This window comes from Hyperolius riggenbachi, chromosome 9, assembly GCF_040937935.1.
Source record: "Hyperolius riggenbachi isolate aHypRig1 chromosome 9, aHypRig1.pri, whole genome shotgun sequence".
Classification (NCBI taxonomy): Eukaryota; Metazoa; Chordata; class Amphibia; order Anura; family Hyperoliidae; genus Hyperolius; species Hyperolius riggenbachi.
Window position 1 is genome coordinate 41,097,658 of NC_090654.1, and position 15,763 is coordinate 41,113,420.

At 46.1% G+C, this 15,763-nt stretch overlaps 1 protein-coding gene across 2 annotated transcripts in view; it reads left to right on the plus strand.

Moving 5' to 3' along the window:
* LOC137532263 (GON-4-like protein) overlaps positions 1-15,763 on the plus strand; it is a 72,853-nt gene that overhangs the window by 27,377 nt on the left and 29,713 nt on the right. For both annotated transcript variants that reach the window (XM_068252581.1, XM_068252582.1), the window contains exons 14-20: positions 790-887; positions 6,625-6,844; positions 6,922-7,008; positions 9,498-9,666; positions 12,460-12,604; positions 13,098-13,248; positions 15,089-15,205. In XM_068252581.1, coding sequence (XP_068108682.1) covers positions 790-887; positions 6,625-6,844; positions 6,922-7,008; positions 9,498-9,666; positions 12,460-12,604; positions 13,098-13,248; positions 15,089-15,205 — 987 coding nt within the window. The remainder of the gene's footprint in view (positions 1-789; positions 888-6,624; positions 6,845-6,921; positions 7,009-9,497; positions 9,667-12,459; positions 12,605-13,097; positions 13,249-15,088; positions 15,206-15,763) is intronic.

A 15,763-nucleotide genomic window follows, 5' to 3' on the forward strand; every position in this document is an offset into this window, starting at 1 on the left:
CGATTCGATGCACGGTTTCCTTCCAATCAAGCTTTGTTCCCCCTCTTTGCCTAGTTGTTCCCTCCTCTGTCTCTCTTTGTGCCCCCTTTGCCTCTGTATGCCTCCTCTGGGTCTCTCTCTTGCCCCCTTTTTGTCTCTATGCCCGCTCTTTCTCTCTGTGTCTCTCTGTGCCTCCTCTGTCCCCCAAGTTGCATCAGTTCTGGACATAGCTTCTAATGCACGGAATACTTCCTGTATGTCATGTGACATACAGGAACCCGGAGTTTTGCCAAGCACACTTCTTCAAACTTCCCCCCCATGTGAAAATGACGTGATCAAGATAATTGCCGCTTTAACGATTCCGAAATTGTGATCTTGGTGATCATGATTTCGATTTAAATTCGATTTATCTTTCAGGCCTACTGTGTAGCCCGGCCCCAATTATATCTTTAGCTCTGTGTAGCCCGGCCCCAATAATATCTTTAGCTCTGTGTAGCCCGGCCCCAACACTCTACCATTGCATTTTTGACTAATGCCCTCTCTACACCAACCCTCACATTTTCTTCTGCAGCTTTCTGTACCCCAACCCTCAAACTTTCTGCTAATGCCCACTATACACCAACTCCCACACACTCTTATGCAGCTCTGTGTAGCCCATCACCTCATTTTCTTTTCAGCTGTGTGTACCCCAACTTCTACACTCTCCTCTGCTTCCCAGTGTACCCCAAGTTTCACACTCTCCTGCAGCTCTGTGTACCCCAACTCCCCGCACTCCCTTCTAGTAGTGTAATGATAGTATTTGTCTTCCAGTTTCAGGATGAGGTGGTGCTCTCGCAAGTGGAAGATGAGGGGCCGGATGAGGACGATAGCAATGCAGCTCCAGATTTCAACACTCCACAAGCAATGAGGTGAGATGGGTTCGGGACTGCGATCGTTGAGCACCTCCTTTTTATGGGGCAGAACAGCTACAGACAGAGCTGGATCTGTTTGGGAAAGGAGGTAGAGAAACACTTGGGTATCTGGCATCCCCTCTTCACTAGACCTGTGCTGTTCAGGGGGTCCTTAAGATGCCTACAGATGTAGTATTTTTTTTGTGTTTATCTCTGTTTTTATATATTCTTAGTTGGGTACTAATTGCATCAGTACCAGGAATCTAATGGGCGTTTGTCCTCGTCTCCTCTGAGACTTGTGTTGTCCCCTCCTGTTCTCTGAAATCACTTTCAGAGACTAATAGACTTTAAAAGGAGCGGTCAGCCATACTATCTCAGAAAACCCCCCACATATATAAGTAGACTAGCTGGTTGCCCGGCATTGCCCGGGTATGTATTTGGCTGGTGTTGGCTCTGCGTACTTTTTCTAACCCTAACACACAATTACTTAATGACCAGGTTTGTGAGCTTTGCTGTCTTTGGTATCAATAATTTGCATTGAAATGAAACAAATCTAATAGGCTGTGTGTGGCTCCACACCCTTTTCTGAATTTGAACCCCAGTCACCCAATAACCAACTGTACCAGGTTTGAGGCCTGTGCCATTAACAGTTCAAGAATGGTAGCAATTAAATATTCCCCTTGAAAAGCAATAGGTGGAGCCTAATTTTGTAGGCTCCACCCACTTTTCTGAATATTAATCTGTCACCCAGTGACCAACTGTGCAAAGTTTAAAAACCCTGCCATTAACAATGTAAGAATGGCTGCAGTTTACAGTTTCCCAGTCAAATTTGTATTTGTCTCCACCCACTGATGACCCGGCGTTGCCCGGGTATGTATTTGACTGGTGTGGGCTCCGCCCACTTTCTAACCCTAACGCACAAACACTCAATGACTAAGTTTGTGAGATTTGGGGTCCTTGGCATCAATAATTTGTATATTCCCATAGAAATTAAACAAATCAGATAGGCCGTTTGTGGCTCCGCCCCTCTCCAGCATTTGAACCCCAGTCACCCAATGACCAACTGTAGCAGGTTTGAGGCATCTGCTATTAACAGTGTAAAAATGGCAGCAATTTAAATATTCCACTTAAAAATCAACAGGTAAATTTTGATTGGCTATTATAGGCTCCACCAACTTCCCTGAATATTAATCTCAGTCACTCAGTGACCATCTGGGCAAAGTTTGTGAACCCTGCCATAAACAGTGTAAGAAGGGCTGCAGTTTACACTTTCCCAGTGAAATTTGTTTTTGGCTCCGCCCACTTTTTGTAACCTGGACACAAATTCACTACTCAATGACCAAGTTTGTGAGCTCTGGGGTCCTTGGCATCAATAATTTGTATTTTCCCATGAAATGAAACAAATCTGATTCACCGTTTGTGGCTCTGTCCCCTTTTCTGAATTTGAACCCCAGTGACCCAATGACCAACTGTACCAGGTTTGAGGCTTGTGCCATTAACAGTGCAAGAATGGCAGCAATTTTAATATTCTCCTTGAAAAGTGACATGTGATTTTTGATTGCCATTTTTAGGCTCCTCCCACCTTTCTGAATATTAATCCCAGTCACCCAGTAACCAGCTATGCTAAGTTTAAGAACCCTGCCATTAACAGTGAAGAAGGGCTGCAGTTTACAATTTCCCAGAAAAATCTGTTTTTAACTCCACCCACTTTTTGTAACCTGGACACACAGTCACTACTCAATGACCAAGTTTGTGAGCTTTTGGGTTCGTGGCATCAAAATTGTGCTAATGGAAGCAGTTTATCCAGCAAAGAAATCTGTCTGTTTTTGGCTCCGCACCTTTACTGAATTTGATTATTTTTGCATTTTACCATTGAAATTAAACAAATCTAATTGGCTGTTTTTGGCCTGATCCCTTCTGAATTTAAACCCCAGTCTCCCAGTGACTGACTGTAGCAGATTTTAGGTTTCTGCCATTAACCTCCTTGCCGGTTATCCCGAACACAGTTCGGGGTAACCTGCGCAGGAGGATTTCTCAGGCCCCGCTGGGCCGATTTGCATAATTTTTTTTTCCTACACGCAGCTAGCACTTTGCTAGCTGCGTGTAGTACGCGATCGCCGCCGCTCGCCGCCGATTCGCCGAGCCGCCCCCCCCCGCCCCAGACCCCTGCGCAGCCTGGCCAATCAGTGCCAGGCAGCGCTAAGGGGCGAATCGGGATTTCCTCTGACGTTGACGTCATCCCGCCCGGTCGCCATGGCGACCGGGGAAGCCCTGCAGGAAATCCCGTTCTCAACGGGATTCCCTGCATACTCTGATCGCCGGAGTGGATGGGGGGATGCCGCCGCTCAGCTGCTATCATGTAGCGAGCCCTGGGCTCGCTACATGATTTTAAAAAAATAAAAATATAAAAAAAAAAGTGCAGCGCTGCCTCCTTGCCGGATTTTTTAGAACGGCAAGGAGGTTAAGAGTGCATGAATGGCAGCCATGTAAATATTCCCCTTGAAAATCAAAAGGTGAATTTTGATTGGCTGCTGTAGGCTCCACCCACTTTTCTGAATATTAGTCCCAGTCACCCAGTGGCCAACTGTGTCACGTTTGAGAACCCTGCCAATAACAGAATGGCTGAAATCAATCTAACAAATCTGATTGGCTGTTTGTGGCTCCACCCCTTTAGTAAATTTGGACCCTAGTCACTCAATGACTGACTGTATCAGGTTTGAGGCCTCTGCCACTAACAGTATGAGAATGGTAGCAATGGGAATATTCCCCTTTAAAATCAATAGGTACATTTTGATTGGCTGTTGTAGGCTCCACCCACATTTCTGAATATTCATCCCAGTCACCCAGTGGCCAATTGTGTAAAGTTTGGGAACCCTGCCATGTTAAAAATGTAGTTGTTGGCACCGTCCACTTTTTCTAACCTTGACATACAGTCACTCAGTTATCAAGTTTATCGGCTTTGGGGTCCTTGGTATCAATACTTTGTATATTCCCATTGAAAAATAAACAAATCTGGCTGTTTGTGGCTCCGCCCCCTTTCCGAATTTGGACCCCAGTCACCCAGCGACCAACTGTACCAGGTTTGAGGAATCTGCTTTTCACAGTATAAGAGAATGGTAGCAGATGAAATATTCCCTTTGAAAATCAAAAGGTGAATTTTTATTGGCTGTTGTAGGCTCCACCCACCTTCCAAAATCTTAATCTCAGTCACCCAGTGACCAACAGTTCAAAGTTTGAGAACCCTGCCATTAACGGTGTAAAAATGGCTGCAGTTTATATTTTCCCAATAAAAGTTTTTTTGCTCCGCCCACTTTTTGTAACCTTGACACACACAGTCACTCAATGACCAAGTTTGTGAGCTTTCAGGTTCCTGGCATAAAAAAATATGTGAATGGCAGCAGTTTATTCACCAAGGAAATCTGATTGGCTGTATGTGGCCCCGCCCCTTTGGTGAATTTGGACCCCAGTCACCCAATGACCGACTGTAGCAGGTTTGAAGCCTCTGCCATTAAAAGTGTAAGAATAGCAGCAGTTTAAATATTCCCCTTGAAAATCAATAGGTGAATTTTGATTGGCTGTTGTAGGCTCCACCCATTTTCTTGAATCTTAATCGTATTCACCCAGTAACCAAGTGTGGCAAGTTTGAGAACCCTGCGATTAACAGTCTAAGAATGGCTGCAGTTTACATTTTCCCATTTAAATGAATGGCTGAAATTTGATTGGCAGTTTTATGCTCCGCCCACTTTTCATGGATTAGTAACCTCGGTCACCAAGTGACCAACTGTGCCATGTGTGGGGACTCTGGCTTGATGATCGGTCAAGCCGTTTTCGCGTGACACACACACACACACGCACGCACGCACACGATTTTATATGTATATATAGATAAATACTTGCTCTGCTTACATAACAGATGTATTGCACTGTCCGCGGTTTAATTTTAGTGATTTTTCTACAGTAAAAAAAAAAGAGAAAATCCTTCGTAGAATTTCCCATTTTAAAGAGGAGCTGACAGCCATACTATGCCAGTTAAAAAAATGACACATATAAGTAGATAAATACTAGCTCTACTTGCATAACGTGTATTGCACGGTCCAAGTGTTGATTTCAGTGAACTTTAAAAAATAAAAAAAGTAAATGGAGAGAATTCTCTTCGCTGGCAGGGTCCATGTTTACTCCCTCCAGCTGAAGCCAATGGTGAGGTAATTTCCTCCCTTACTCCCCCCTCCTCCCCACACCAGTAGCGAGCGTTCATTGTAAATGCAGGGAATCCCTAAGGAAATGGTAGCAGGGAAGGGGTCCCCGTGGATGCGATGCGGTGGTGGCAGCCACTGCCCACAAGAATCAGCGGAGATGCCTGTCGGGCTGGAGTGTGGGGAGGGGGGCAGACATGGACTGTCATGGGAGGCAGCCAATGAGAGAAAAATGAGTGAGAGTGACTCAGGCTACAGCCAATCAGGCTGAACTAGCTGTGTCTGTGCAGGAACTCCCCCCGCCTGCACTGCAACTTCTCTTTTGCGGCTGATTACTGGCTGCGTACTACGGAGCTGGGGACATGAGGATTAATCTCTGCAATAAAAAAGTAAGATTGATTTTAAAGTTATGCATTGCCTTTTTAGCATCCATTTTGTATGATCAACAGATAGAAATAGAGAATTGATTTTGTTTTTCATGCCCAACAGTTACTCTTTAAGTGTGGCTATTTTGAAGCCAATCCTGATGTCATTTCCTCCCTTACTCTCCTCTGCCTGATTTGCCCGTCCTTCACTATAGAAAGTTCATTGTCTCAGCATGAGAAGTATTGGCCAATCAGAGAGGAACAGAGGTGTGGCAGGAGAAAACAGGAGGGAAAGAGGCTTCAGCCAATCAGGCTGCATTATTTAAGTCTGAGGGGGAATAGAGAAGCAAAAAAAGGACATTGTGGCTGCGCTCTTCTTGCCCGAGAACAGCTCCGGCTTACGCTTGTGCTTGAAGGGAAGAACTGTTGCGAGCTTGCCATCCTACAAGCTCTTGTCAGATTCCTTTGGGGGGGGGGGGGGGGGATTCATGCTCGGCAATGGGAAATAAAGGGCGGCGTGGGAAGCATGTATAGGATCCTGAAGCTTCCCTTTTTGTTAGGTAAGTATTTATTTAACTATTGATCCGAGGTTCGGCTGCACTTGAATGAGGAATGAAGAGGAATGAAGAATGACATGACGGCTGAGAATCATTCTTAAAGCGAACCGAACATCATTTTTAACTCCCAGGGCAGCTCTATAGCAAAATTAAAACTGCATTCTAAAAATGTGGTTTATTATTTAAAAAAAACCCTTTCATTTTACCTTATCTTATAATGCTAGGTACACACGTTACGGTTTTCCACTTGATAGATGCGTTTGATAAATTCCGTCATGTCCGAGAATACTCTCGGTCGTTTTACCCCTGATTTCTCATAGAAGGGAATGGAAAAGGATAAGAAAAACGAGCGGAAGATAAGAGAATGGAGCGCCTGCAGAGTAACCTGGAGCAGCTCATGCACAAGCGGCTCCATGATGGCGCAGGTGCAGCACAGTTGCGCTCGTGCATGAAGTGGTCTTCCGGATGGGTCCCGGTGGCAGCGGCGAGGAGGAGACAGGAAGCCTCCAGTACATCCACAGGCTTCCCTCCTGGTGCTTTTTTACCTGAATTGCCTCGGGTACACTTTAATAGTGCATCATGCCATCACTGGAGCCTTCTTATCACAGCAGTCGATCATCTTGTCCTCCATTCTGTGCAGGTTTGAGGAGCCCCTGGCCAACCTTCTGACGGAGCAGCATCGTACAGTAAAAGCTCAGCTTGAGTATCTGCGTATGAGGAAGTCCATGGTGAAGACAGATGGGGAGAAATCTCCACCTCCAGAGCCCGAGTTGCCCAAACCAACTGCTGCCCCTAAACCTCCCCCAGTCATGACAATGGATGCAGCGGTGAGAAAGAGGCTGCAGCAGCAGATGCAGGCGGTGAGACCTCAGCACACAGTCTTTAGCTGTAGTTATCAGTAAGTCCGTTGTCTCACCCTCCATATTTTTTCTCACAGCATGTCCAACTCCTGACTCAGCTCCATCTCCTGACCTTCCGAACTCCCTGGCTCAGCATGGAAGCCGAGACTGCGCGCCTGTTCTTGGTAAGGCCGGCAGTGGGTGGAATATTGGGAGGGGGGAGGGACTCTCTAGTAATCACAGGTTATTGCAGCAGCCAGTCTCTTGAAGCTGTATTGTGAAATGTACCCTGCTGAATTCGCACTGTGCAGGGGAGGTGCATCATATGAAATAACAGACAAGGGAGCGACTGGGAGAGTTAAGGAAGGGTAAGGACAGAGCACTATTTGAGGAGCATGCATGTTGCATCATGTACAATATTGTCGATAATGGACAGGGATGGAGAGCGGGCCAGGTTTGGGACAGAAGGTGACCCATGTAAAGAAGCAGGCCAGGGAGAGGGACAGAGGGTGAACCATATAAAGAAGCAGGCTAGGGGGAGGGACAGAGAAGGTGACCCATGTAAAGAAGCAGGCCAGGGGGAGAGACAAGGTGAACATGTAAAGAAGCAGGCCAGGGGGAGGGACAGAGAAGGTGAATAATGTAAAGAAGCAGGCTAGGGGGAGGGATAGAGAAGGTGACCCATGTAAAGAAGCAGGCTAGGGGGAGAGACAGGGTGAACATGTAAAGAAGCAGGCCAGGGGGAGGGACAGAGAAGGTGAATAATGTAATGAAGCAGGCTAGGGGGAGGTACAGAGAAGGTGACCCATGTAAAGAAGCAGGCTAGGGGGAGGGACAGAGAAGGTGACCCATGTAAAGAAGCAGGCTAGGGGGAGGGACAGAGAAGGTGAATCATGTAAAGAAGCAGGCTAGGGGGAGGGACAGAGAAGGTGAATTATGTAAAAAAGCAGGCCAGGGGGAGGGACAGAGGTGAATTATGTAAAGAAGCAGGCTAGGGGGAGGGACAGAGAAGGTGAATCATGTTAAGAAGCAGGCTAGGGGAAGGGACAAAGGTGTGCCATGTAAAGAGGGACAGAGAAGGTGACCCATGTAAAGAAGAAGGCTAGGGTGAGGGACAGAGAAGGTGACCCATGTAAAGAAGCAGGCCAGGCGGAGGGACAGAGAAGGTGAATTATGTAAAGAAGCAGGCTAGGGGAAGGGACAGAGAAGGTGAATCATGTAAAGAAGCAGGCTAGGGGGAGGGACAAAGTTGTGCCATGTAAAGAAGCATGCCGGGGGGGGGGGGGCAGAGAAGGTGAATCATGTAAAGAAGCAGGCCAGGAAGAGGGACAAAGGGTGACCCATGTAAAGAAGCAGGCCAGGGGTAGGGGACAGAGGGTGACCCATGTAAAGAAGCAGGCCAGGGGGAGGGACAGAGGTGAATCATGTAATTAAGCAGGCCCAGGGGAGGGACAGAGGGTGAATCAAGTAAAGAAGCAGGCTAGGGGGAGGAACAGAGAAGGGTGAACCATGTGAAGGTGTAGGTCAGGAGGAGACACCAGAAGACTGAACCATGTGAAGGTGTAGATCAGGAGGAGAGACAATCATGTGAAGGTGTAGGTCAGGAGGAGACACCAGAAGACTGAACCATGTGAAGGTGTAGGTCAGGAGAAGAGACCAGGAGAGTGAACCATGCGAAGGTGTAGGTCAGGGGGAGAGACCAGGAGAGTGAATCATGTGAAGGTGTAGGTTAGGAGGAGAGACCAGGAAAGTGAACCATGTGAAGGTGTAGGTCAGGAGGAGTGACCAGGAGCGTGAACCATGTGAAGGTGTAGGTCAGTGACCAGAAGCGTGAACCATGTGAAGGTGTAGATCAGGAGGAGAGACCAGGAGAGTGAATCATGTGAAGGTGTAGGTCAGGAGGAGTGACCAGGAGAGTGAACCATGTGAAGGTGTAGGTCAGGAGGAGTGACCAGGAGAGTGAACCATATGAAGGTGTAGGTCAGGGAGAGTGACCAGTAGGGTGAACCATATAAAGGTGTAGGTCAGGGAGAGTGACCAGTAGGGTGAACCATATAAAGGTGTAGGTCAGGGGGAGTGACCAGTAGGGTGAACCATATAAAGGTGTAGGTCAGGGGGAGTGACCAGTAGGGTGAACCATATGAAGGTGACGGTCAGAGGGAGTGACCAGGAGGGTGAACGTGAACCATATGAACGTGTAGGTCAGGGGGAGTGACCAGTAGGGTGAACCATATGAAGGTGTAGGTCAGGGAGAGTGACCAGTAGGGTGAACCATATAAAGGTGTAGGTCAGGGGGAGTGACCAGTAGGGTGAACCATATGAAGGTGACGGTCAGAGGGAGTGACCAGGAGGGTGAATGATATAAAGGTGTAGGCCGGAAGGGGGGGGGACAAGGCGGGTGAACTATGTGTAAGTTGAGGGGAGGGACAGGGACAGCTTGTGAAAGAGTCTGCAGGAGCGAGGACAGAAGATGTCAACTGTGTAAAACTTGTGACTATGACTTAAATGAAGACTGTATTTTCACCACAGGTATATTTTAAACAGTATTGCTATTGGGACTTTTCTCTTTTATGCTTGACTGCTTTCTTAACCTCAGTTATTTTATAACTGGATTATGCCCCCCTCCCCATGTGGTTCAGCTAAATCCAGTATTGTTTTTTTCCTATATCTGTAGGTGGAACTGTCCAGCTTTGCCGAGAGCTCCGCTGTATCCAATTCACACTGTCCTAACTTTCAAAGCGCATTCCAATCCTGCAACCTGAAGGTGGCATTACAGCTGATCCCCATGGTTCACAGCCAGGTCCCCGAGGACCCCGAACCCCCCAAACCAGCAATAAAGACTGGTATGCTAGCACAGTGTTTGTGAATGATCTAGTTCTGCAGGAGTGATACGACAGGCTTGAGTCTGTTATCCTTAGCAACAAGTCACACACTAGCTTCCACTTGCACATTGCTAAGGCTAGATTCGCAGTGTGTGCTTTGCATGCATTATAATATAGGCAGCCTCCGTAGAAGCGCTCACAGCGGAACATGGCTGTAAGGCTTCAGTGCCCAGCACCCACCGCCACAGAACCTTGACACGCTTTCTGGTATGTGAAATTTAGATTTTGCACTTAGCTTGTTTGCACATGCGATGTATTAATAATGGATTAAAGCAGTTTACTGTACAGTGATGTGAAAAACTATTTGCCCCTTCCTGATTTCTTATTCTTTTGCATGTTTGTCACACTTAAATGTTTCTGCTCATCAAAAACCGTTAACTATTAGTCAAAGATAACATAATTGAACACAAAAAGGAGTATTAAATGATGGTTTCTATTATTTAGTGAGAAAAAAAACCTCAAAACCTACATGGCCCTGTGTGAAAAAGAAATTGCCCCCTGAACCTAATAACTGGTTGGGCCACCCTTAGCAGCAATAACTGCAATCAAGCGTTTGCGATAACTTGCAATGAGTCTTTTACAGCGCTCTGGAGGAATTTTGGCCTACTCATCTTTGCAGAATTGTTGTAAATCAGCTTTATTTGAGGGTTTTCCAGCATGAACCGCCTTTTTAAGGTCATGCCACAACATCTCAATAGGATTCAGGTCAGGACTTTGACTAGGCCACTCCAAAGTCTTTATTTTGTCCATTCAGAGGTTGATTTGCTGGTGTGTTTTGGGTCATTGTCCTGCTGCAGCACCCAAGATCGCTTCAGCTTGAGTTGACGAACATATGGCCGGACATTCTCCTTCAGGATTTTTTGGTAGACAGTAGAATTCATGGTTCCATCTATCACAGCAAGCCTTCCAGGTCCTGAAGCAGCAAAACAACCCCAGACCCTCACACTACCACTGCCATATTTTACTGTTGGTATGATGTTCTTTTGCTGAAATGCTGTTACTTCTACGCCAGATGTAACGGGACACGCACCTTCCAAAAAGTTCAACTTTTGTCTCGTCGGTCCACAAGGTATTTTCCCAAAAGTCTTGGCAATCATTGAGATGTTTTTTAGCAAAATTGAGACGAGCCTTAATGTTCTTTCTGCTTAAAAGTGGTTTGCGTCTTGGATATCTGCCATGCAGGCCATTTTTGCCCAGTCTCTTTCTTATGGTGGAGTCCTGAACACTGACCTTAATTAAGGCAAGTGAGGCCTGCAGTTCTTTAGATGTTGTCCTGGGGTCTTTTGTGGCCTCTCGGATGAGTTTTCTCTGCGCTTTTGGGGTAATGTAGGCCGGCCGGCCACTCCTGGGAAGGTTCATCACTGTTCCATGTTTTTGCCATTTGTGGATAATGGCTCTCACTGTGGTTCGCTGGAGTCCCAAAGCTTTAGAAATGGCTTTATAACCTTTACCAGACTGATAGATCTCAATTACTTTTGTTCTCATTTGTTCCTGAATTTCTTTGGACCTTGGCATGATGTCTAGCTTTTGAGGTGCTTTTGGTCTACTTCTCTGTGTCAGATAGCTCCTATTTAGGTGATTTCTTGATTGAAACAGGTGTGGCAGTAATCAGGCCTGGGGGTGACTACAGAAATTGAACTCAGGTGTGATAAACCACAGTTGTTATTTTTTAACAAGGGGGACAATCACTTTTTCACACAGGGCCATGTAGATTTGGAGTTTTTTTTCTCACTAAATAATAAAAACCATTATTTAAAACTGCATTTTGAGTTCAGTTATGTTATCTTTGACTAACAGTTAACGGTTTTTGATGAGCAGAAACATTTAAGTGTGACAAACATGCAAAAGAATAAGAAATCAGGAAGGGGGCAAATAGTTTTTCACATCACTGTATAAACTCGAGTATAAGTCTAGAAATTAAGGTTTGATACACTTCATAAAAGTATAGGGGTCGATTTATACACAAGTCACGGGCAGCACTGAGCGCACTGAGTAGTCTGTGTAGTAATAGTGTCGTTCCCATTTGCAGCAATTTACCCTGTGGTAAGTGATACTTTTGAGGAAAGGAAATGCCAAGAAAATACAGGTGCGAAAGTCCTGACCACAACAATTAACAAGGAATGGGGCAGGGGGGGAAATACTGGGCTGCATAAAAGGGAAGTGAATAATTGCAGCATTGGGGGCCTGGAGGAGGTATTGACTGCACTTAAGGGACAGGAGGGGTTAATGGCTGCAATACTGTATGCAGTGCAGTCAATAACCCCTCCTGGGCCCCAAGTGCAGCTGTTAATTTTGCTGGGTAGCCTTATACTAGAGTCAATAAAAAATTCCAGCTTAAGAGGGATGAATATAGGAGTCGACTTATACACGAGGTCGACTTGTATTTGGGTATATATTGGCAGTGCCGGCTTTCTCTTCTTTTTGCATGCATTATAATGACTGCGAACTGCAGTGGACCCTGGATATAGACTTCACTATAAAACCTGCATGCAGCAAGCAAGAAGTGTGAACAGCACAATACACTTGAATGGGCAGTGAGTTGGCATGTAGAATTATTCTGCAACACAACTGATGTAGTGTGAAAGGGTGAGTGATTTGGTGGTGAGGTGTTAGGAGTAGGTTAGAAAAGGAAGATGAATGTGTGCTCATTGTATAAAAGAACTGACTTGTTTGTCGTAGATGTTTTATCAGCTAAATCTGGTTTACCTGTCAGTCTGTATTGAACATGTATGTGGTCTCTTATGCTTTGTGCAGTTACTGAGGTGACTGGCCTGCCGAAACACATAGCCTGGGTCATGGCTACCCGGCCTGTCTTCATCTACCCGGAGCTGCTGCCCGTGTGTGCCATGAGAGCCCCCACCCCCAGAGACAGGGTCTTCTTCTCTAAGGCTGAGGACAAGTAAGTTCATCTCTGGTGTGGGTGACTCATCTTAGTAGTGATCCTTCTTTGGTGTACACAGCGCCCCCTACAGCACATTCAACTTTTTCGTATCTTGTCTGGATAGTGCCTCCTGAAGCACATAACTGTTTCTCCTTCCTTGGTGTGGATGGCGCCCCCTGTAGCACATAATGGATGTTTCTCCTTATCTGCTGTGGATGGCGCCCCCTGTAGCTCATTTTATGAGTGTCTCGTCTTCTCTGGTGTGGATGGCGCCACCTGTAGCACATTGGATGAGTGTCTCCTCTTCTTTGGTGTGGATGGTGCCCCCTGTAGCACATGATGGCTTTTTCTCCTTCTCTGGTGTGGATGGCGCCCCCTGTAGCACATTGGATGAGTGCCTCGTCTTCTCTGGTGTGGATGGCGCCCCCTGTAGCACATTTGATGAGTGTCTCGTCTTCTTTGGTGTGACTGTCTAGCACCTGACGATTGTCTCTTCTGTGTCTCCTCCCAGCTTGTTGGCACTGGGCCTGAAGCACTTTGAAGGGACAGAATACTGCAAGCAGCTGATCAGCAAATACCTCTTAACAGCAAAAACAGCTCAACAACTGACGGTGCGGATGAAAAACCTGACTATCGGGAAAGCACCGGACAACATTATAAAGGTTAGCCTCCTGGGAATGGACATGTCCTCGGGAAGAGGGCTAGATTTCTGCCTATGTCTCATAGGCCACGGCTTAGGACAGCTGTGTCTATGGTTGGAGACGGAACTTGGGCAAGCTGCACATGGAAGAGGGGGATAAAATGGAAGAGCCAGACATGAAGAGGGGAATGGTTGCCCTCTCAGGATGCACATGGAAAAGTGGGGGGCTCTACATGGATGAGTGGGGCTGCTGCATATGGTGGTTAGAATTGTGGGTAGTTGAAGCAGCACATAGACTTGTGGCTACAGCTGCATATACAGTAGAATCCCTTTGTAGTAAATTCCATGGGACTGGGCAAAGCCATTTACTATATCAGAGGTTTACTGTATCAGAAATTGTCACACTGGAGCTCATGAAGTATGCTATAGTACTGGATCTTCATTCAGTCAATAATCGGAAGTCATTTTTTTCTTAAAGGGGCACTATGGCAAAAAAAAATGTAAATGTGCAAACATTTACAAATAAGAAGTACATTTTTTCCAGAGTAAAATGAGCCATAAATTACTTTTCTCCTATGTTGCTGTCACTTATAGTAGGTAGTGGAAATTTGACAGATGCGACAGGTTTGGACTAGTCCATCTCTTCATAGGGGATTCTCAGCAAGGTTTTTATTCTTTATAAAGATATTCCCTAAAAGGATTTAAACAATGATGCTGGCCAGCTTCCCTGCTCCCTACACAGTTTTTTTGGTAGTTGGACAGAGCAATTGCCACTCACTAAGTGCATTTGAAAATAAATAAATCCCTGAGAATCCCCTATGAAGAGATGGACTAGTCCAAAACCTGTCGCTTCTGTCAGATTTCTACTACCTACTGTAAGTGACAGCAACATAGGAGAAAAGTAAGTTATGGCTCATTTTACTCTGGAAAAAACATACTTCCTATTTGTCTATGTTTGCACATATTTTAAATTTTACATTTTTTTTTGCCATAGTGCCCCTTTAATGCAGGGTTTTTCATGCAATAATCACACAACAGTTTGCACAGCAAGCATAGTTCTCACCGGTTAATTCAGGTATAGTACTGATAGTGTGATGCTTTGTCCACATTTCTGTGCAGCCTGGATAATGTTGCAGCCATGCACTGGCAAGTCACTTATAGACGTTTCCAATGAGTCAGCACCGTCTTCCATAAAAGCTCTTTTATTGGTATCAAAGCATAACAGCAAGGAGATCAAGCAATCAGCAGCGACAGCTCCGCTGTTTCGGGCATCTGCCCTTTCTCAAGCTGTTAAAGCACGTGCTTTAACAGCTTGAGAAAGGGCAGATGCCCGAAACAGCGGAGCTGTCGCTGCTGATTGCTTGATCTCCTTGCTGTTATGCTTTGATACCAATAAAAGAGCTTTATGGAAGACGGTGCTGACTCATTGGAAACGTCTATTTGTGAAGACACCTGCAGTGCACAGGTGACTGGAGTGGAGAGCACGTCTCACGTTGTCCTCGGTCCTCCATAGGTGCTTGCTACACATTGTTTTGACTGGCAAGTCACTTATGACAGGCAATTCCCTCAGTAATCAGGCAGCAGCTTATACAGGAAGCATAGGTCTCACCAGTTAAGGCAGGTACAGTACTTGTAGTGTGCTCCTCTGTCCACATTTCTGTGCAGCCTGGATGATACTGTAGCAGTGCAGCCATGCACAAGCAAGTCACATGATAGGCAGTTCAGACGGTATTTCTTGTTGAATGAATGTGGTGCTCTGGCAGATCACTAAATGGCTGCAGTTTTATTGGTGATTCTGGGCTCCCCATCTGTTCTTTGTAAATGATCTTCTTGCCAACTACTAGATTTACTCTTTCTGGCAGTATTACAAGAAGACCAAGACGTTGCCACCTCTCAGCAGATTTTGTGAAGATGTCGCCCCACAGGATGTGCGCCCTCCAGTGGAAAGGGAGAAACACAGGCTGCCCTATTGGATTAAGGTATAGTGCAGTGTATTATAGAGTCTTCTCTATGCTTTCTGCTGTCTGTGCACTCTGCACCACTGACTGTTATCCTTCTCTGGGGTCTCTGCTGTCTGTGCACTCTGCACCACTGACTGCTATCCTTCTCTGGGGTCTCTGCTGTCTGTGCACTCTGCACCACTGACTGTTATCCTTCTCTGGGGTCTCTGCTGTCTGTGCACTCTGCACCACTGACTGTTATCCTTCTCTGGGCTATCTGCTGTCTGTGCACTCTGCACCTCTGCCTGTTGGCATGCTCTGGGGTCTCTGCTGTCTGTGCACTCTGCACCACTGACTGTTAGCCTTCTCTGGGCTCTCTGCACCACTGACTGTTAGCCTTCTCTGGGCTATCTGCTGTCTGTGCACTCTGCACCTCTGCCTGTTGGCATGCTCTGGGATCTCCATTCTCACAGTGAACATTGCAGCACAGATATTTCTCTGGGGCATCTAGTAATGAACATGTTGCTTTATTTAAAGAGACTCTGAAGTCTCTAAAAAAACGTTTTTTTTTTATGTAATAAATATGTTTAATACTTT